This window comes from Oncorhynchus keta, chromosome 9 (assembly GCF_023373465.1).
Source record: "Oncorhynchus keta strain PuntledgeMale-10-30-2019 chromosome 9, Oket_V2, whole genome shotgun sequence".
Classification (NCBI taxonomy): Eukaryota; Metazoa; Chordata; class Actinopteri; order Salmoniformes; family Salmonidae; genus Oncorhynchus; species Oncorhynchus keta.
The window spans coordinates 40,306,340-40,328,802 of NC_068429.1; the positions used below are offsets into that span (position 1 = coordinate 40,306,340).

The window sequence follows — 22,463 nt, forward strand, 5'->3', positions numbered from 1 at the left end:
TAACAGGATCAGAAGGCTGTGTGTGTCTGTGTTGGTATGGGGGTGGGGGGGGCAGGCAACACCAATAGTATATTTACTCGTCTGAGAGAAGCTGTCCCTGCATCACACTGTTAACATCCTACGATGACAGTGAGTGAGGGAGACATGGCGCAAAACACCTGTTAGATCAACCCGACATCTGCATTTGAATTATCCCTCCAACTCTCCTCTCTCTCTTGCTCTGTCCTCAGTGTTTCCCCTATATTCATTTAGCAGCGCCAGACCACCACTAATAATCATCAAAAGTAAACAGGTTTTCAGTGTAAACTAAAACCACTGAAACCAGATGTAAAGTATGTAGAAAAAACGTGGAGCAATATATGTTTTTAAATAAGATCATCAATGAGAACTAACAATCACACAAATAAACTAGACAGTCAGGGAGATTCCAAAAATGTAAAAATGTCACGGCCTGGTGGCCCCCATTGATGTTGTTATAATGTTTGAGTCACTCAGATACCAAAAGAACATGGCATAGGCCATATGGCAGAATGTCTGGAACTGCAGGAAATGTGCTTTAAACAAACAAAAACATTCTCTCAGACCCATCAAATAATGTACAGAATTTCAGGAAACTAGCTTAAAGAACTGAAACTATTTATATCTGCCCCATGGCAAAAGGTGTAGAATTGTAGGACTTTTGCTTCAAAATGGCAACATGTTGTCTCTGCGGCCAAGAGGAGGGACTTTTAACATTTGGATAGAGACAATGCCAATGGGGAGGGGGGGGTGAGTGAGCGAGTGAGTGAGTGAGTGAGTGAGTGAGCGAGTGAGTGAATGAGTGAGTGTGTGAGTGTGTGAGCGAGCCAGCCAGCCAGCACAGTGATCATGTCATGCTCACTATCTAGGTTTCCATCCAGTTGGTGACAGATTTTCATGTGAAAACATTGTGAAATCGGCATGAAAACAATATGAGCATTTTCCAACCATAGATGTGTTTCCATCAAATTGACTTGTTGCAGATAAAAGGCTGTGCGTGATGACGTTGTGTACAGAAAAAAAACACTTTAGCGGTAAATTCCCATGTACCGAATAAAAAATACAAGTTAAATGGGTTTCCATCGCATTTTGAACTCTTCTGATGGTTTCGTCACTGAAAATGTTCCGTTTCATGGTGAATGTGCTCTTGCCAACATCTCGCAGATACAGTACGGGTATAGCCTAAATGATGAGATTAATATGTACAAACAGCAGCCAAGCTTCGATCATGTCACCAGAATAAGTCTCTCAATATTTATTGGAAAGGAGCATCAAACTCATCACTGTGCACATTCACCATCCTCAAAATGTATTTAATCTGTATCCTAATAAACTGTATGGTTTCCCGAGTCGTAGTGGGAGGACCTCACCACATATCAAGTGACTCCAAGTTTACTTCGATATGATGCCATATCAATATTTATGCATAAAAGCATTTCCACCGCCATTTATCACATAATAAATGTTACCAACAAAACACCCCACCTTCTCTAGTGTATTTCGGTTTGTCTACATTTGGAAACTTCACAGGCAAATTTTCTGTTTCCATCAGGCCTGTCGTAACATTTTGTATCCGACATGTACTTTACTTACATAAAAAGGTTGGATGGAAACCTGGTTAATGTCTGCCAATTACAGTTCAATTTACCACCACAAGAAGCTGCAATGAGATTATGAGGTGAGAAGAGAAACCCCCACACAGAATCACCCCGCATTTCTCTCACTCTCTTCCCTCTCTCTCCACCCATCCCTTTCTCTACCTTTATCTCTATCTCTCCTGAGATGTCCCATATTGCTCCTGGCCTTTTCAGTCACTGTGACATTTGCTCTCCTACTGCCTGCCTCTGTAAGACCATGTAATGAACGCCACTGGCTGTTGCACACACACACACACACACACACACACACACACACACACACACACACACACACACACACACACACACACACACACACACACTCCTGCACGCACACACAAACACAACACATTCTCTCCTTTTCTCTGCAATGTCTGGTTATTATAGTTCTTTGTTCTCCCACAATGCAGTGATGTAGTATTAAATATTTAATGTTATATCCACACACCAGTCTAATGCAGATGCATGTTACCCTGTACTGATGCAGTGTGTGTGTGTCTGTGTGTGTGTGTGTGTGTGTGTCACTAGCATGTTTCTCTGAATTATTTAACATCATGTCATGCCAAATGGTGTCTGACCACGTGCTGGGAGCTAATAGAGTCACACATTTTGTGTTTGTGTGTGTGTGTGTGTTTGTCTATACCGCAACCCAATGTCAAATCTTTCTCTCTCTCACAAACCCACACACACTTGGTAGAGTGGAGTATTTTCCCAGCAGCAACTAAGGTTTTGAACAGGTACGATGAAAAACAACCTCTCCATCTTCTCAATGCTCCACACTGCTCATCTAACTGCTGCTTGCTGACACTGGGCCCACTTATTCACATGCACACACACTTCCTGTCATAGCTGGGGTGAGCAATGGTACATCACAACTTTGTATCTACGCTTGGTTGACATGAAAGGCAGAGGGGAGGAGCAGCAGTGAGGCGGAGAGGAGAGACGGCAAAAGAGAAAAAGAAAGATGAGAATATCATCTCATGGATAGATTACGTTACATAACAGACATATCTCACTTCCTGACACTATCTCCTTTAAGAATCCACATGGTTGATTGGCATTAAATTAAATAGTGGAGGGGAAAGAGAGAGGGAGAGAGAGAAAGAGAGAGAGGGGGGAAAGAGAGAGAGAGGGGAAAGAGAGAGAGAGGGGAAAGAGAGAGAGGGGGGAAAGAGAAAGAGAGGGGGGAAAGAGAGAGAGGGGAAAGAGAGAGAGAGAGGGGGAAAGAAGAGAGAGAGAGGGGAAAGAGAGAGGGAGAGAGAGAGAGAGAGAGAGAGAGAGAGAGAGAGAGAGAGAGAGAGAGAGAGAGAGAGGAGAGAGGGGGGAAATAGAGAGAGAGAGAGGGGAGAGAGAGAGAGAGAGAGAGAGGGGGAAAGAGAGAGGGGAAAGAGAGAGGGGGGGAGAGAGAGGGGGGGAAAGAGAGAGAGGGGAAAGAGAGAGAGGGGGATAGAGAGAGAGAGAGATAGGGAGAGGGGAAAGAGAGAGAGAGAGAGGAAAGAGAGAGAGAGGGGAAAGAGAGAGAGGGGAATGAGAGAGAGGGAGAGAGGAAAGAGAGAGAGAGGGGAAAGAGAGAGAGAGAGAGAGAGAGAGAGAGGAAAGAGAGAGAGAGGGGAAAGAGAGAGAGAGAAAAAAAGAGAGAGAGGGGAAAGATAGAGAGAGAGGGGAAAGAGAGAGAGAAAGAGAGAGATAGGGAGAGGGGAAAGAGAGAGATAGAGAGAGGGGAAAGGAGGGCACACACATTGATATATTGACTGCATTACATTTTTATACATTGACTGCTATTCTGTATACACACACACACTCTTAAAAAGGGTTATTCGGCTGTCCCCGTTGGAGAACCCTTTTTATGTTCCAGGTAGAACCCCTTTTGGTTCCAGGTAGAACCCTTTTAGGTTCCAGGTAGAACATTCTGTGGAAAGGATTCCACATGGAACCCAAATGATTCTTCTACCTGGAACCAAAACGGGCTCTTCAAAGGGTTCTCCTATGGGGACAGCTGAAGAACCATTTTAGGTTCTACAGTAGATAGCAGAGAGTCAGCAACACACTCGCCTCGCAACATTGGCATGAGATCTGGAACATTTTCAAGTTGCTGTAGCTAAAGGATTACTCGGTCATAAGTTTGTGCCTGATAAAGTTATTGTGTTGCAATATTACACACAGGGACTTACACAGCACTCCTTGTTAACGGGGAGAGGTGGTGAGGGAGGGGTAAGTCAAAGTATGCTTATAAGAGGCTTAGCTGTATTGTAAGTAAATACATTATCCCAGAAGCATTGTTAGTCACAAGCATTTCTAGTCACAGGGGAACAAGAAAACACAGAAACCTCTCAGTCACAACCCCTGGAGAGGGGGGAAGAGAGATTTGATTTATTTCACTTCTCTCACGCCAGCCACTGCAAAAGCTAAATCTGTCAATCAAACACTACTGAAACTATTTATGAGGAGTCTCTCTGAGACTGTCAACAGCCAACACACATTATTTATATTTAATGCAGGGGTGAGAGTAGATAGGATCTATGTGGGCCTAGTCTTTTAAAATGTATTACATATTATTGTGGCATAAACACAACCATTTATGATGTCTTCATCTGACTGTCAAACAATCACTTCAAAGGACTCCTTTACTAGGCTACCCGCGCACGTTCATCCCATCCACTCTCAACATTTCCAGCATCCAATTGTGAATGGAAAGGCACATCTGTTACACAAAATACCAAAAACCGTAATGTCATTTGGCAATTGTCATTGCGACAGAATTTATGCGTCCACTGCTGTCCGCGCGCGTCTCGGTTTCGGCCACTCATCTCTGCCGAAATGTCAGTGTTCTCCTCTAACCACATCGCATTTGAGAGCGTAGGCTATACCGGTTTTTAAGTCCATTCGCAAATTGTTCATGGCTCTAACATGCGGTAATGTTAAAAAGTGGCGTAGTAGACTACAGTTTTCTTTCGATTTTTGTTTGTTTTTGTGACAGGCACACGTTTTACCGGTACGACATAATCCCACTATGTATTTTGCCGGGACGCCTTAACTGACCGTACCGCCTTGCTTACACCCGTAATTTATTAATGCAAAACTGAATGTACACAAACAGAGACACACAGGCACACAATATCTGTCTTCTGAAGCTAGTAGTAAACATTAGTAGTAAAAGGAAGAGTATTTACAGTACTCAAACCTGGTCCTGGAGAGATACAGGATGTATAGGCTTTTGTTTCAGCCCAGCACTAACACACCTGATTCAACTAATGATCAATAAACACTTGATCAACCCTACTCTAGTCCTAGGTCCTGGCGTGTGGGGTGTTTTAGTTAGTAACACTACTAATAGGGCTCCCGAGTGGCGCAGCCGTCTAAGGCACTGCATCTCAGTACTAGAGGCATCACAACAGGCCCTGGTTTGATTCCAGGCTGTATCGTAACCGTGATTGTGAGTCCCACAGGCCGGCGCACAATTGGCCCAGCATCGTCCAGGTTTGACCATCATTGTAAATAAGAATTTGTTCTTAACTGACTTGCCTAATTAAATAAAGGTTAAAAAATATTAATAACAATAATAAACCCATGCAAGGTAAGGGTAGACACACATATATATGACACATAGATAGAGCATAAACAGTAATTAATCTGTTTACACCATCACATTACACACCTGGTCTTACACACAGTACTATATCTCCAGAGAGAGCGGCACTAAGTACATTATAGGTTATCTCTCTCGATCTGTGTCTGTCTGTCTGTCTGTCTGTCTGTCTGTCTGTCTGTCTGTCTGTCTGTCTGTCTGTCTGTCTGTCTGTCTGTCTGTCTGTCTGTGTGTGTGTGTGTGTGTGTGTGTGTCATATTACCACTCCAGCAGATTACAGGCCCTATCAGTTACCTGTACACAATGGGAAAGAGTAGAGGTATTTTCCCACAGGTCCTATCTGAGTGTGGTGAGTGTGTGCGTGATCTTGGCTAGTAGCCTATGTGAATCTGACATATCTCTCCATGGACACTCAACTTCTGGCAGAACACAAAGACAATAGCAACACAATCCCCATGCCATCATCCAATTTTTAAGTGTACATTGCAAGGCAACTTGTAGCCTCAGCGTCCAGAAAGAAGCCCTGTGTACAAGTCCCAATTACCTTCTTCCGAGGCTGCCATTTCATCATATTTGGAAACCACAAAAGTCCAGCATCAAAGTGTCACTCAGCCTGTGGAGGGGGCCTGAAAGTCAGTCATCATACCGCCCACCGAGCCTCAGGACTGCCGCCTAACCCCTCTCTGTCCTGCGGAGGACTGGGCTGACACCGGGGTTGTGACCGCCACCTGGGGGTCTCCGTTAAAGCCCAAGTCAAAACGTACATCCAGGTCAGTCTCCAGGGTGGCAGAGAGAAAGCGCGTGAAACAGCGGCTAGTCCTCTTTGGATTCACTTTCGGGAGTTTAGGTTAAGAATTAAATTCAGGCTGATAGAAGTTTGATGTCTCGTTCTTATTTTTATGAATACATTTCCAATTATGATGTGTGACAGCCTTGCAGTCTTACATCCATCCAAACAGTTTCTATAACTTACTAATAGGTTAGCTATTGTGGATTTGTGGTCCGTTATTTTAACGCTGGGTAGTCTGTGAGTGGATGGGTGTAGTATGTAGGTACCACAACCCTGTAATAATGGCATACGTTTCGCAGTCAAGTGTCACATCTCCCTGGCTACAAAACTTGCGATGCAGAATTCCAACAGGAAGTAATTCCCCCAAAATAACTCCAGAAAACAGCGTGAGATAGCCTACATAGAAAAACGGAGAGAGGGCAAAATATGAGAGAGAGCCCGTCACTACAAGAGAAACTGTCCACTGTTTAAAAAATCCTTGAACTATATTTCCGGATATCGGTTGCTGGAATAACGTGGCTGGTGAGGCTATGTGCTGGAGACTGGAGCAGCGTAGGGGAACGAATTCCCTCCCAGGCGCGTGCGCTCCACTCCCGCTGTGTGTGTGCGTATGGAAAGACTGCTAGTGTGTGAAAGAGAGGTAGCTGGAGCTCGCACTCCACAGGGTCATAGAGCCGTAACCACTTATCAATGTTACGTTACAGATGCTCCAGCCTAGTCTCATAGACGAGACGTACCATAGAACACGTAAATATATGACTCTCAAATTAGTATGATATGTTATGTTTGGTAGGGTTATTAAGACAGAAGGTTACCTAAGAGTGGTTGGTCAATGTGGATGGGTCGGCATATATCGTGAATGTTTATCAACCCAAAGGTTGCGTGTTTGAATCTCATCACAGACAACTTCAGCTAATTAGCAACTTTGCAACTATGTACTAGTTTATAGCTACTTTGCAACTATACTGCACAAAAATATACATGCAACATGTAAAGGGTTGTTCCCATGTTTCATGAGCTGAAATAAAAGATCCCAGAAATGTTCGATACACACAAAAATTTGTTTCCATTACATTTAGTGAGCATTTCTCATTTGTCAAGATAATCCATCCACCTGACAGGTGTGGCATATCAAGAAGCTGATTAACCTCTTGAGACTAGGGGGATGAAAAACGTACCCAAATGAAACAGCCTATTTCTCAGGCCCAGAAGCTAGAATATGCATATAATTGGCAGAGTAGGATAGAAAACACTCTAAAGTTTCCAAAACTGTCAAAATATTGTCTGTGAGTATAACATAACTGATATTGCAGGCGAAAACATGAGGAAAATCCAACCAGGAAGTGCTGTTTTTCTGAAATCTCCCTGTTCCATTGCATGCCTTCCCACGATTTAAAGGGTTATCAACCAGATTCCTTTCCCAATGGCTTCCACATGGTGTGCACAGTTTTTAGACATAGTTTCAGGCTTTTATTCTGAAAAATGAGCGAGAATGATCACATCGCGTCAATGGATAGCTGGATGTCCTTAGATTTTTGCATGCGCGAGCAGCTTGGAGCAGACATTTTCTCTCTCCTATTGAAAAAGCTACCGTCCGGTTGAAATATTATCAAATATTTATTGTAAAAACAAGGATTAGTATTGATTATAAAAAACGTTTGACATGTTTCTACGAACTTTACGGATACTATTTGGAATTTTCATCTGCCCGTCTTGACCTGTACGAGCCTGTGGATTACTCAACAAAACGCGCCAACCAAATGGAGGTTTTTGGATATAAAAATAATCTTTATTGAACAAAACAAACATTTATTGTGTAACTGGGAGTCTCGTGAGTGCAAACATCCGAAGATCATCAAAGGTAAGCGATTCATTTTTATTGCTTTTCTGACTTTTGTGATCAATCTACTTTGCAGCTAGCTGTTTGTAATGTTTTGTCTGCTGAGAGAGCTGTCCTAACATAAACGCTTGGTTTGCTTTCACTGAAAAGCTCTTTTGAAATCTGACATGCCAGGTGGATTAACAACAAACTAAGCTGTGTTTTGGTATATTGCACTTGTGATTTCATGAAAATAAAATAATTTTATGCACTCACTACTGTAAGTCACTCTGGATAAGAGCGTCTGCTAAATGACTCAAATGCAAATGTAAAATGAAAAACAAATTCTTATTGGATGGGCCTGGCTCTCCAGTGGGTGGGCCTGGCTCCCAAGTGGGTGGGCCTATGGCCTCCCAGACCCACCCATTACTGCGCTCCTGACCTGTCATGTAAAATCCATAGATTAGGGCCTATGGAATTTATTTCAATTGACTGATTTTGTTATGCGAACTGTAACTCAGTAACATTGTTGAAATTGTCGCGTTTATATTTTTGTTCAGTATAAATGGAGATTCTTGGATTTATATACAGAATAATAGAAAAAGCTCTGAGACCAGGTTGGATGCTTAGGTGCCAGTTATTTTCTTCCTAATGATCTCTCTCTGCCATACAATTTATGATGTGAGACAGTTTCCAAATTGTAGGCTTTGCACTGCTTTTTAAAAACTGTTCTGTTTCAGCCCCCACTTCCTTGAGGTAAAGAATACGTTGCTGTCAGTTGCACTGACATATTATTGCCTGCATGCACATGCACACATTTATGTTAAAGACAAATCTATTTTGTGGAGCTACCGAGTCAATTTCCAAAAGGCAAGTTGTTTAAAACATTTTTGTTGTGCTATTCTTAGGTTTATCTGTTAAAACAGTTGATTCATAAAGCGCTCACACCTGTGTCTGGTGCACATTGTCTCAGACTTCATTGTCGTTGCTCACTGTATCTAGCTAATGTGGACAAGCTATCTAGCTAGTGTTGATTAGCTAGCTAGCCATTTGATGTATGACATTTTTTGGCCTGATAAGCAAACAACGCTAAAGACCTAACTAGCTAGTCAAACTTTGAGGGAACAGTTGTTTGGCAAAGTTAGGACCAGCGTTGCCTAACAGTTACATTTGAGTCAGGTTTAATTTTCAATTAATTATTAATATTAATTCAATTCAATTCTCAAAGAGCATGTTTACATACACACTAATAATAGAATATTCAACTGACTGGCAGTAGGCCAAGTATGGCATTAGTCATGTAAACACCTTACTCTGTTAATCGGCGTACGGTCATAATCGAAGTAAGCATAGTCCGATTAAAACCCCTGGTTTTCTGAGCTATCTTTCAAATTATTAGACCATGTATACACCTTAATCATATTTTTTCTAGTGTCTTTAATCTGCGCATGTGTCAGATGGGATTGTTTCGTCACACTAAACGTGTCACTCCAGCATGAAGTGATCGCGTGCGTTGATGTTCTTTGGATATGGTGGCGAGTGGCAAAAGTCAACACTTTTGGAGCGAAAACAAAATTCTGTTCATGTTAAATATCATGAAGGAAATGGACATTCTTAAGTTTTTAGACGGGCATAAACATTGGAACGGCGAAATGTTCAATAAAGACTCGGCTAAAATGAGAGAGGGCGGCTTCGTCAGGACAGTGGAACAAATGAGCTTTTGTTGGAAGGCTTTAAAACAGGGTTTCTTCAAAGCTAGGAAGCAAAACAACAGCAGTGAATCCAATCCAGTGAAATGTTCACTGAGATGTTGGGGCATCGCCCACTGTCAACAACAGAGAAGGGTTAGACATTGGCTTTGAGGATCAAACCATTGACATCCTTTATTTAAAGGAAAAGAACAAGCTGATCCTAACAAGCTGATCCTGTTATAGGCCTATTTCTGTTTTCTCTGTTGATCAAAAGTGTTGGAAAAACTTGTCAATAATCAACTGACTGGCTTTCTTTATGTCTATAGTATTCTCTCTGGTTTCCGCTCAGGTTATGGATGTGTCACTGCAACCTTAAAGGTCCTCAATGATGTCACCATTTCCCTTGATTCTAAGCAATTTTGTGCTGCTATTTTTATTGACTTGGCCCAAGCTTTTGATACGGTAAACCATTCCATTCTTGTGGGCCGGCTAAGGATTATTGGTGTCTCTGAGGGTCTTTGACTTTGTTTGCCAATTATCTCTCTCAACGAGTGCAGTGTATAATGTCAGAATTTCTGCTGTCTCAGCCAATGCCTGTCACCAAGGGTGTACCCCAAGTCTCGATCCTAAGCCCCACTCTCTTCTCAATTTACATCAACAACATAGCGCAGGCAGTAGGAAGCTCTCTCATGCATTTATATGCAGATGATACAGTCTTATACTCAGCTGGCCCCTCCCTGGATTTTGTGGTAAAAACGCTTTACAACAAAGCTTTCTTAGTGTCCAACAAGCTTTCTCTGCCCTGTGGTTTGGTAAGAAGAATACCCCTCTCCCCACAGGTGTGATTACTACCGCTGAGGGTTTAGAGCTTGAGGTAGTCACCTCATACGAATACTTGGGAGTATGGCTAGACGATACATTGTCCTTCTCTCAGCACATATCAAAGCTGCAGGCTAAAGTTAAATCTTGACTTGGTTTCCTCTATCGTAATCGCTCCTCTTTCACCCCAGCTGCCAAACTAACCCTGATTCAGATGACCATCCTACCCACGCTAGATTACAGAGATGTAATTTACAGATTGGCAGGTAAGGGTGCTCTCGAGCGGCTAGATGTTCTTTACCATTCGGCCATCAGATTTGCCACCAATGCTCCTTATATGACACATCACTGCACTCTATACTCTTCTGTAAACTGATCATCTCTGTATACCTGTCGCAAGACCCATTGGTTGATGCTGGTTGCAGTTGCGTTGCTACCATGTTGTTGTCATGTGTTGCTGCCATGCTATGATGTTGTTTTAGGTCTCTCTTTATGTAGTGTTGTGTTGTCTCTCTTGTCTTGATGTGATTTGATTTGATTCGTGTGTTTTGTCCTGTATTTTTATTTTATTTATTTTTAATCACGGCCCCCGTCCCCGCAGTAGGCCTTTTGCCTTTTGGTAGGCCGTCATTGTAAATAATAATTTGTTCTTAACTGACTTGCCAAGTTAAATAAAGGTTAAATTAAAATAAATGAGGAAGGATGAGACACCATCAATACCCTCAGGTATGTTGGCTTGCAAATGATAGGCTAAGTTAGCTAGCTAATGTAGTTTCTGATGTAGCTAGCTTGTTTAACATTAGGTATTAAATTACAGCCAATGCCAGCTAGCTTCATTAGGCTAACCAGGTTGATACAAACTCACTTTAGCTACCTGTTGGCTAGGGAAAGTAACATTAAAGTCATCTAGCTAACTATCCCTGATGGATTGCCAACACATACTATGGAGGCCATAGTATAAGGTGGTAAGCCATGTTACAGTGCTAGTAGCTAAATTTAGAAAGGTAGCTATCAAACTAACATACCAATCAAGCCAGCTAGCAGCAAGCTAGCTAAGTTAGCACTATGTATTTTGTTTTAACTAAGTTAACTAGCTAACTAGACTGCATAACTGCAGATAGCAAGCAAACTATTGCCACCATTGCAGAAAATGTTTCCGTCATTAGCAAGTTAGCTAGGTAAGCCAGCTCCTACCTGACTAGCCAGCAGCCGATTAATCTGTGATTGATCAAGGACAGGAGTCAGAGAGGCCTGCCAAAACAACATCACAGCCAGATACATATGGTATGTGTTTCAGCAAATAATTTTATTATAGGTTATAATCATATAAGATCTTTTAAAAACGAATATGGTCTATTTCTCTGCAGTGTCAGGTGTGACGGCAAAGAGAAGAAGAGGTAACTCGGCAATGGCTAACTGGTCTTCTCAACACCAGACCTTTTTGGAGGGAATGGCAGCAGAAAAAGACATGGCTGGAGGCGCAGATAGTGCAGAGCCAGGGGAGGGAGGAGTGGCTCATCTCTTTGATTGTGGAGTCCAATGCACATACCACAGAGCATGTGGTGTCTCTGCTGTTTGAAGGCTTCCGAAGCATCCAGCCACCACCACCGCACCAGCCAATGTTTGTCCCATCTCCCTATCAAGGATACCACACACCTCCCCAAAACTACCAAATGCATGCCAATCCTGCCTCAAGCACAGCCTTCTTTGACCAACCAGCTGATGAAGAAGAAACAAAATACTTCCAAGACTTAGTTCCAACACGTAGTTCCTAACATGTTGTTGCTCAGTTCAGTTTAGGGGCTAATAGTTGGCTCTGAAGTCCACAAGCAAGTCCCTAAAAGTTTATTTCTGTTGAACTGGTGTGATGGAAATGTTTATCTTTGTGTTTTTCTAATAACCAATTTCTGTGTTCATGCAAGTGGCTGATTGAATGTGCCTGTCAGGAGTCCACACTATTAGTATCTGCAATTTGGCAGTACGCCCAGAACCTTGTTTTGAGAACGAAATATATCTCAGTTTCAAGGTCTCAGCTTATAGGGAGGAAGCCTTGTGAGGTATTTAGTCTTTAGGCATTTATAAGAGAAGTGTCTACGTGGTCTGCAGTCACTGGTAGAGAATAGCATAAAGTGCACTAGGTGCTATTCTATATGTATAGTGAAGCTACATATGGTGCATAGGAAGTAGCGACAAAGAATCGTTGAAGATGCATATTGAGTAATAAGGGTGATTATTGAGTGTGTTTGGGAATAGTACTAAGTGAATGAGGATGTGAAAGTTGTGTGATTGAGATGTGACAGATTAAACTGATTGAAATTTGGATATAATAAAAGATTGACATTTGGATAATAAGCTGACTGAGACTTGTATAATAAGAAATTGTAATTTGATAATAAACTGATTGAAATTTGGATAATAAACTGATTGAAATGTAGTTACTAAATAGAGAGTGAATAAGAGCTGTCATGGGACTAGGCTCCAGTGAGAAAGATGATTGAATGGATACCCCAACCAGTTCTGTGTGGGCTGAGTATTTCTATCTATAACGTTATCTAGGGGTTCTGTCCACCACTGCCCATCGTAGTCTGGGACTACTAACAATAGCATGAGTGTTATTGAGCAGCCACACTTTTGGCATTCTCTCAACCAGCTTGGAATGCATTTCAATTAACAGGTATGCCTTGTTAAAAGTTCATTTCTTTCTTTTCTTCTTAATGGTTTGAGACAATCAGTTGTGTTGTGACAAGGTAGGGGTGGTATACAGAAGATAGCCCTAGAAAATAGTAAAAATCTTTAAAAGAAACTAAGTATATATTTTTTGTTAATTAACGTAAATGTTGCAGTCAAAATTGCTGTGCTTGATAACATTTGTGCAACTTGATAACATTTGTGCATCTTTAAAATAAAATTCTAAACAGATATTTATTAGCTTATCTGCATCAACAAAACATTTTCACAACATATTATGACAGGATTGTTTTGGCTCAATACAGTAGTGGTAGTAGGCCGACATGTAGTACTACTAAGTCCTATTTAGTCTTTGACAATTCAGGTCATTTGTTTACATTTCTCGCCTGCGGAGAGGGAAGTTGGCTGCCATGTACTCTGTCAGGCCTTGCCTTGCAGCATGACCTTCAGCGTTGGGTGCATTCTGTGCTCGTGCACCCAGGTTGAGGTAGGGCTCTCTCCAGGTTCGCCAAGAACTAAAAAGTTCACCTGCCTCCCTGTACCGTACGTCCTTCACCCTAAAGGTAAGATGACAATAGTAAGTCACTACACATTATCAAGAAGGTGGATAAGATATTAAGGTAAGTAAACAGGTAGGCAGTGCAGAAGTACAGTGTGTGTGTGTCTCTCTCTCAATTTAGCCATTCTGGATACAATTAACGTGAGGAGGCATGATGACCATGGAATGCTAGGTAAGCAGGTAGACCACTGTGTGGGTGTGTGTGTGTGTGTACCAACCTTTGGGAGTAGGTGAGCCTTCTCAAACGGAGTCGATTGTCTCACTACATTTGCATCATGTGCACTCCCAGGCGGCTGATGTTCCAAATTGCTGTGTCAGATTACACATGTACAGATATTAATTACAGATAGATTAGACATTCAAAGTACTTAATTCACATGAATTGAAACAGGGGTAAACCTTACCAATAGGTATCATCAACAATCGCTTGAAGAACATAGGAAGGCCAGCCTTTGCTGTGCCCGGGGCGCAGGCTTCTCTCCATCATGCCGCATAGCTTCTGAAAGGGCATGCGAAAGGTCTCTCCATTCTGCATCAGTATATTCTATGAGGACCACTCTCTCACGCCAATCCTTTACTGCGAACTCGCATCCAACACCCATGAGTGGTCTGGGGTGGCAAGAATGGTACCTCTCCAACCATGATAACAAAGGAAGATGCCTCTGCTGTATGAGGGAATGACGGCGTCTTCTGCTTTTCGCCAACGTTGAGAATAATAAAGTTTGATTTAGCTCGTTTTGTAATAGTTGTAAGAAAACCGCGAAAAACAAGGAGTACCAAAACACTCATGTTTTAAAAAAAATCTCTGCTAACTTCCAGTATTCTAGCTAGCTAGCTAACAAGTAGCTATTGTTTACTAAGGGAGCACAGGAGTTGACCACAAGTAACAATTGTGGGATCTCGTGACATCACTTCCCCTAGATAGTCCGATCATCAAATGAATCCATATATACCGGGTTATTAGGGGAAGTGATGTTATTAGTATTTATTAGTATTAGTTTTAAATCAAACTCTTGCATTAATCTGATTATTCACAGTAATCAAACTATTGTTTACATGTAACCGTACTGAAGCATGTAACTGTACACAGTCTTGAGTCTCTCCTCAAACACTCTTGCACACTAAGGGCGAGACACATTCATTGACACGGGCTCTTTCTCAATGATCCAAAAACCTCGGTCATTCTGGCTCCGGTTGTCCAGAGAGAAGGGCAGCCTGTCTCTCCCCCCTGGAGGACAACCTGTCATGTCCCATCTGCTGTCCTCTACTGCAGCCACAGCTTCTGCTGGACCTGCCTGGAGGCCACCTGGAAGCAGGGAGGGACCAAGGTCTGCCCCATCTCCAGAAACACGTTTCCCGAGGACCAGCCCCCTGCCAGCCCTGAGGAGGAACGTCTGTGGGACCCTTTGGAGGGAGAAGCAGCCCAAAAAGAGGGTCAAAGAGGAGGCTACATAGGACAAATCTCATGGGAAACCCCCCAGGCTCCAACACCCCAAACACACTTCAAGGGGCCTACACACTGTGTGCTGCCCCCACATCCAGAAGCTGGGCTTGTCCTACCTGGAGTGTGAGTGTAAGTTGTGTGTGGGGTGTGTGTCTGAGCACGCAGGCCACAGTTTCTGCTCTGTGAAGAAGGATGCTACCCAGAGGGAGGAGCTCAGAACACCACTAACTGTCACGCCTGCCTCCGCTCCCCCTCTCTGGTGCTCGAGGGCGTCAGGCGGCCCATCATTACGCACACCTGTCACCATCGGTACGCGGATCAGCGCTTCATCACTTATTGATTGCCTCCCCTATATCGGCCTATTCCTCAGTTTCCTCCCCATGTCAGCATTAATGTCATTTTGTTCCCCCTGTCCAGATGCTGTTCTTGTTTTGTTTCATGTCCATTTATTCATTTCATCTTCACTCCCTGTACTTGCTTCTTGTCTCCCAGCGTCTGTCCTCACACTAAATGAGCCTACAGGATAAAATGGCTTTCGTTGACAAGACAAAACCCTGCAGGGAAAAAAATGGCATCTCACATCGGGGCGCAGGCCCAGAAAACAAAGATAAAAGATGAATTTGAGAGGCTGCATCTTTTCCTGAGAAAAGGAGAGGCAGTGAGGATAGCCAAGCTGAGGGAGGAAGAGCAGAAGAAGAGTAAAAGGATGAGCGAGAAATTGGAAGAGATTAGTAAAGTGACGTCATCGCTGTCCAACAGAATCAGGGAAGTGGAAAAGAAGCAGTTGGGCGATGACACTACATTCCCGCAGAGCTACAAGACCTAACCCTTGCAGAGGACGAAGAGAGTCTTCCAGACAACCCAGAGAGGTTGTTAAATCAGAGACGTCCTGGGCTCAGAGGGATTAACAGCTGGGAGGTCGATGTGGGTACAATGGAGGGTACTGTGAAGAGTGGTTGGTAGGGGTGGGATTGGTAGCCAGGGAGACAACTATGAGGATAACATTTTGTCTGTAGGAGTGATGGAAGGTGAACCAATGACAATGGAAGAGAAGCCAGACAAGAACAGGGTTCAGCTGGACCGGGACAAAGGAGAGGTGTCCTTCTATGATCGTAACCATATGACCTCCAGACCTTTAACCAAACTTTTACAGAACAGGTGTATCCATACTTATATGTCGGTTTGTAGAACAAGGAACCGCTGGATATTCTACCAATGGAGGTTTCTATAAACCGTGCCAAATAATAGAGTGTACCTTAAGGGTGTAACGGTACATTCATTCATACTGAGAGGTTGGACCTCTGTCCGGTCCACACTGTGAACACGAATGAATACATGAAAAAAGATATTCACAAAATGAAAGCACAAGGCCTATAGGCAGTGGCGGATTTAGGTATAGGCGACATGGGCATCCGCCCAGTGCGGCATCTTGCCGGGGGTGGCAAGGGGCGCCCGTACCCCAAAATTTGGCGATCGGTTTTGTATCGCTCGTTTGCACATCACGTCAATGATATCATGTCACCGTGTGGGACTCTGGGTCAATTAACCTTGTCGGAGTGGGCGACCTGATTCTAGTTTGTGAGCTAGGCAGGCTACTGCCTGGGAAGGTCTCCCACTCAGAAGTACGAGATGGGAGGGGGGCGGAGGTAGGTTGACCTCAGGTCTCCCCAGTGGAAGGCCGAGGTAGGGGGAGTTGGGGAATCTATCAAATAGCAGACCTCTAACTTTGTACAGTACTAATGCAATTAGTCAAATCAGTCACGAAATGCTACCAAATAAACCACAATTCATTCATAATTCACAGACATATTGTTGCATTTATTTCTGGTTTGCACACCACCAAGGTGAATTGGTTTAGTCTTGGCTCTTGGTTGACAGTGTTGGGGGATGGGTAATGTATTGATGCTCGAGTGCCAAATCAACACAAATTTGTTTCTATTTGTCTTTGGTACTTGTCTTATTATTGTATATATTTTTATATAGTTTTAAAATGTCATGATTATTTAGTTATGTTGTTCCAGATGTCTGAATAAAAATGTTTTAGTGCAGAATGGTGATGATAATTTTTGTGGCGGGGGGGGGGGGCGCTGACGGGAGCCATACAAGCTAGAACCGCCACTGCCTATAGGCTATGCCTACACAACGCTGTCGGCCTATGCCTCTTGAGTAAATGTAAGATGAAACAAACAAAAAAAACTTTTCAGGCTATTCCATTAAAACAACTAGAGACAATGCACACATTGTAACAAAAAATGTTCAATCTTAATTGCCGCATTTCAAACTGTCCTTTTGTGAGGCGCAGCCGGGAACCAGTTCTGTCGGGTCAATAAACCAGAATAGGAGGATCCTTAATAATCATTTAAAACTCCAGTTTGGAGACATTTTGGGTGCCAAGTAAATTACAACGGTGATGGACAGAGAGTTGTGGATAAAACGTTAACAGATTGTCACCACGCTCAAAAAGAATAGCCTATGCATCTGCCAACACCTCAGACATGTTGACAGATTTAGGCCGACATCACCCCAGTATACCGGAGCAAGACGGAAACGCAAAGAAACAACAATCCCAACATCTTCTCCCCTCTGCATTGAAGCAGCCCTTGGCATCTGATCTGACTGGGCCAAAAAAATGATAAGAGCGATAGGTAGGCTATGTTTTCACGTTTTACCCTCTGTGGTTTAAAGCAGCGGATGTGCGCCTATTCTCGGTGGTTGAGAATAAGGGGTTTCAGCTCGAGCCACTTTACGACCTTCCCTCTTGCACCCATTTTTGCAAACAGGTAGTAAGTACCCTCTCTATATCAGGAAACCAAAGCCTAAGTTTTCAATGAATTGTCCAATGCATCCTGTGTTGCGCTTACTTAACAGTGACAGCCAATCACATTAACCCGGAGTGGGAGATGTACCGTGCTACAGACACGCCCCCCTTTAAGAGAATCACAAATGTGCATCTGCCACTGAAGGAGGCAGTGTCATGGAGCGTTCGTAAGCCACGTGGGAATTTACCACATACCACTGGGGGAAAAAATCCACTTGAATAGTGGTCATTTAGTGTGTGAAACTCATCTATCATCCTAAGCACACACTTCTCCCACATGGTGACGTCTGACATCACCTACTAAGTAAATGGCCTCTATAACAGCATTCTAGGCAGTTAAATGCAACAACAAAACACAAAAGGAAATCTACAGTATTAATGTCGTTTTTGCACTCTTATTTTTTTTTTTGCAAGCATTTGTAGAAGTACTTTAAGTTTACAGTTGACACAGTTTCGTTGGCCATTAGCCAATTTGCGTTACTCAATGTGTTCAAATGACATGAATGCATCCAACTGATATTTAAGACTTCACAGCTGGTAAAAGCCCACCTCCCACATGGTTACAAATGCAGCATCGGTAGTGGACACTTGAGAGGCCCAACATAACAATCCGGTAACAACAGTGCCATTGGTTACATTGTTCATTTGAAATACTTTTGACATTTTAAAGTTAAGTATCTGTTTTAACTTTACAAGACAGATCATTAAAAGCTTTCAATGTCAAATGTTTCCGGAGCAAAAAATGATTTCAAATGAAGATCACGGCATAAAGTAACAAAAGAGATTTTGTTGTTGAAATCGACAGACCAGGTAAACAAACATGTCACACTTTCAAGAAGGGCATATTCTCGAAAGTATAACGGTAAAGGTAGCAAACGTTTAAAAAGGGGAAATCTGGGATGAATACCTCAGTCCCTGAAGAATATAACAAATGCCTCATGAGCATAGTTCAACGGTTTACCCCCACCAGACCCCAAAATATAAGCTTGTTTTATTCCATTATTTGTAAACAATGTAATTGTAAAGAAACACTGTATATCTTCTAAACATGGTTAAAACTACCATTTCGATGGCATGGATGGTCAGTCCTTGCATCCATAGCCCTGTCATTAAAGGGGTTTACATTCCTCCAGCCCCATCCCTCAGCTGTTAACCCCAAAAAGTATTGGTTTTGAGAATTCCAGATGGCCCCTTTTAATTGAACAGGAAACAGCGTGTGTGTGTAGAACTCAGAGAACATCATTTGTATGAGCCTATTGCTTCCCCCTACCCAGTCAACTCTATCAGGGGGGAAGAAACTAGGGGTTGGTTAGGCCAAATGTCCTCGAATTCTCCTTGGTTTACTATTCTTGTGAGGACTTCTGGTCACAAATATAGTAAAACAAAAAATCCACCCGCAGACAGGCTACATACCCAACGCCCAACAGTTGTGAATCATCAGTTTAACATGATCTGTCCTGCAAGGTCATTAGATTTGACTTTTCAACCCCCTCAGGGTACATTTGGTAGAGCCCAGAGGGGGTTGAGGTGGTTTTGGTATTGGATCAGAACAATCCGTCTTCATAATGGGGGAGGAGGGGGAGCCATTCAAGAGGGCCAGGGGGAAAGACAAGCAGCTGTTATTCTTAGAAACACACAGATGACTTGTTGTGTCTCTTGTCGTATAGTGTGTGTGTATGTGCACGCGTTGCCACGTGTGTGTGTGATCTGCAGATAGTGGCTCTGTTTCTGAGATAGGTGACACACATTCACAAACAGCTTTCATTATACCCTACGGGCTCCTAGCACCATGTCAACCATCACACACTCACACGCAACACACATCCTCTCTCACATACAATGCATGCAACACACATCCTTTCTCACATACAATATGGGCCTGGCTAACTGCCTTGATCCCCAGCAATATTGTCATAATGTTATCCTCAGCTCCCCTTTCAAACAGCCTGATTGGCCAACCCCTGAGCTGACAGACACAATCCCTCTCTCCCCTTTCCTCTCCTAGTCCTGTTCTATCAACCACATGGTTCCTTCACTCTATTCCTTTTCTGTGTCGTTTTATTTAGCTTTTACAACACCTCTTGTGTTCAAAAGCTCTTTGATCATTCTTACACACACACACACACACACACACACACACACACACACACACACACACACACACACACACACACACACACACACACACACACACACACACACAATCGTGTGTGGTGTGCCCTCGCTAAGCTGGGATAGCTGTGGGAGACAGGGAGCCCGTAGCTAGGGCTGGTAGGAGATTGATGTGAAGAAGAAATGCCAGCTTGAGGGGCAAACACATGTGCACACACACACACACTCATCTGTGGTGTAAAGCTGTGGTCTGATAGGAGCTGTCAGCGCGTGAAGAGAAGCCCTGGGTGGGACGGACAGAACGGGACAGCCCAAAAAGAGAGGGAGAATGAGGGGGACGTAGACAGAGGTTAGCCTGTAGACGTGGACACAAGATAGAGAATGTGCTGGCACTTAGCAACATCATATACCAGCTAGGCTACTGTAGAGTTCAAACACACACACACACACACACACACACACACACACACACACACACACACCATCATCATGACAGGTACACTACATGACCAAGAGTATGTGGACACCTGCTCGTCGAACATCTCATTCCAAAATCATGGGCCTTAGCGTCCGTCCCCCCCCCTGCTGCTCTAACAGCCTCAACTCTTCGGTGAAGGCTTTCTGGAGACAGACAACCGGAGACAACAAGTGTAGTAAGATCTTACAGTGAAATGCTTACTTAAACAACAGTGCAATTTTTAGGCAGAAAATGGGTATTAGGTGAACAATAGATAAGTAAGGAAATAAGAAAACAACAGTAAAAAGACAGTGAATAATAACAGTAGCGAGGCGATATACAGGCACCGGTTAGTCGGGCTAATTGAGGTAGTCTGTACATGTAGGTATGGTTAAAGTGACTGTATATATGATAAACAGAGAGTAGCAGTAGCGTAAAAGAGGGTTTGGTGGGACACAATGCAGATAGTCCGGGTAGCCAATGTGCGGGAGCACTGGTTGGTCGGGCCATTTGAGGTAGTATGTACATGAATGTATAGTTAAAGTGACTATGCATATATGATAAACAGAGAGTAGCAGCAGTGTAAAAGAGGGGTTGGGAGGGGGGGGCACACCATGCAAATAGTCCGGGTAGCCATTTGATTACCTGTTCAGCAGTCTTATGGCTTGGGAGTAAAAACTGTTGAGAAGCCTTTTGGTCCTGGACTTGGCACTCCAGTACCACTTTCCATGCGGTAGTAGAGAGAACAGTCTATGACTGGGGTGGCTGGGGTCTTTGACCATTTTTAGGGCCTTCCTCTGTAGAGGTCCTGGATGGCAGGCAGCTTAGCCCCAGTGATGTACAGGGCCATACACACTACCCTCTATAGTGCCTTGCGGTTGGAGGCCGAGCAGTTGCCGTACCAGGCAGTGATGCAACCAGTCATGATCCTCTCGATGTTGCAGCTGTAGAACCTTTTGAGGATCTGAGGATCCATGCCAAATCGTTTTAGTTTCCTGAGGGGGAATAGGCTTTGTCGTGCCCTCTTTACGAATGTCTTAGTGTGTTTGGACCATTCTAGTTTGTTGGTGATGTGGACACCAATGAACTTGAAGCTTTCAACCTGCTCCACAACAGCCCCGTCGATGAGAATGGGGGCGTGCTCGGTCCTCCTTTTCCTGTAGTCCACAATTATCTCCTTAGTCTTGGTTACGTTGAGGGATAGGTTGTTATTCTGGCACCACCCGGCCAGGTCTCTGACCTCCTCCCTATAGGCTGTCTCGTCATGGTCGGTGATCAGGCCGTCTGCAAACTTAATGATGATGTTGGAGTCGTACCGGGCCACGCAGTCGTGGGTGAACAGGGAGTACAGGAGGGGACTGAGCACGCACTCCTGAGGGGCTCCAGTGTTGAGGATCTGCGTGGCAGTTGTGTTGGTACCTACCCTCACCAACCGGGTGGAGGCAGCCCGTCAGGAAGTATAGGATCCAGTTGCAGAGGGAGGTGTTTAGTCCCAGGATCCTTAGCTTAGTGATGAGCTTTGAGGGCACTATGTTGTTGAACTCTGAGCTGTATTCAATGAATAGCATTCTCACGTAGGTGTTCCTTTTATCCAGGTGGGAAAGGGCAGTGTGGAGTGCAATAGAGATGGCATCATCTGTGGATATGTTTGGGAGGTATGCAAATTGGAGTGGGTCTAGGGTTTCTTGGATGAGGGTGTTGATGTGAGCCTTTCAAAGCACTTCAGGGCTACGGACGTGAGTGCTACGGGTCTGTAGTCATTTAGGCAGGTTGCCTTTGTGTTGTTGGGCACAGGGACTTTGATGGTCTGCTTGAAACATGTTGGTATTGTCACGACTTCCGCCGAAGTCGGTTCCTCTCCTTGTTCGAGCGGCATTCGGCGGTCGACGCCGCCGGTCTTCTAGCCATCGCCTATCCACCTTTCATTTTCCATTTGTTTTGTCTTGTCTTCCTGCACACCTAGTTTACATCTCCTACTAATTAACATGTGTATTTAACCCTCTGTTCCCTCCATGTCTGTGTGGG

General features: G+C 43.6%; 1 protein-coding gene across 2 annotated transcripts in view; it reads right to left on the reverse strand.

Moving 5' to 3' along the window:
* The window catches only part of LOC118387785 (tetratricopeptide repeat protein 28-like), a 90,480-nt gene that overhangs the window by 52,430 nt on the left and 15,587 nt on the right, over positions 1–22,463 (reverse strand). The window contains exon 1 of one of the 2 annotated variants that reach the window (XM_052525855.1): positions 5,786–6,586. The exons of the other annotated variant lie outside the window; for it this stretch is intronic. Coding sequence (XP_052381815.1) covers positions 5,786–5,812 — 27 coding nt within the window. The 5' untranslated portion in view covers positions 5,813–6,586. Of the gene's footprint in view, positions 1–5,785; positions 6,587–22,463 lie in introns of those variants that run through there. 2 annotated transcript variants of the gene reach the window in all.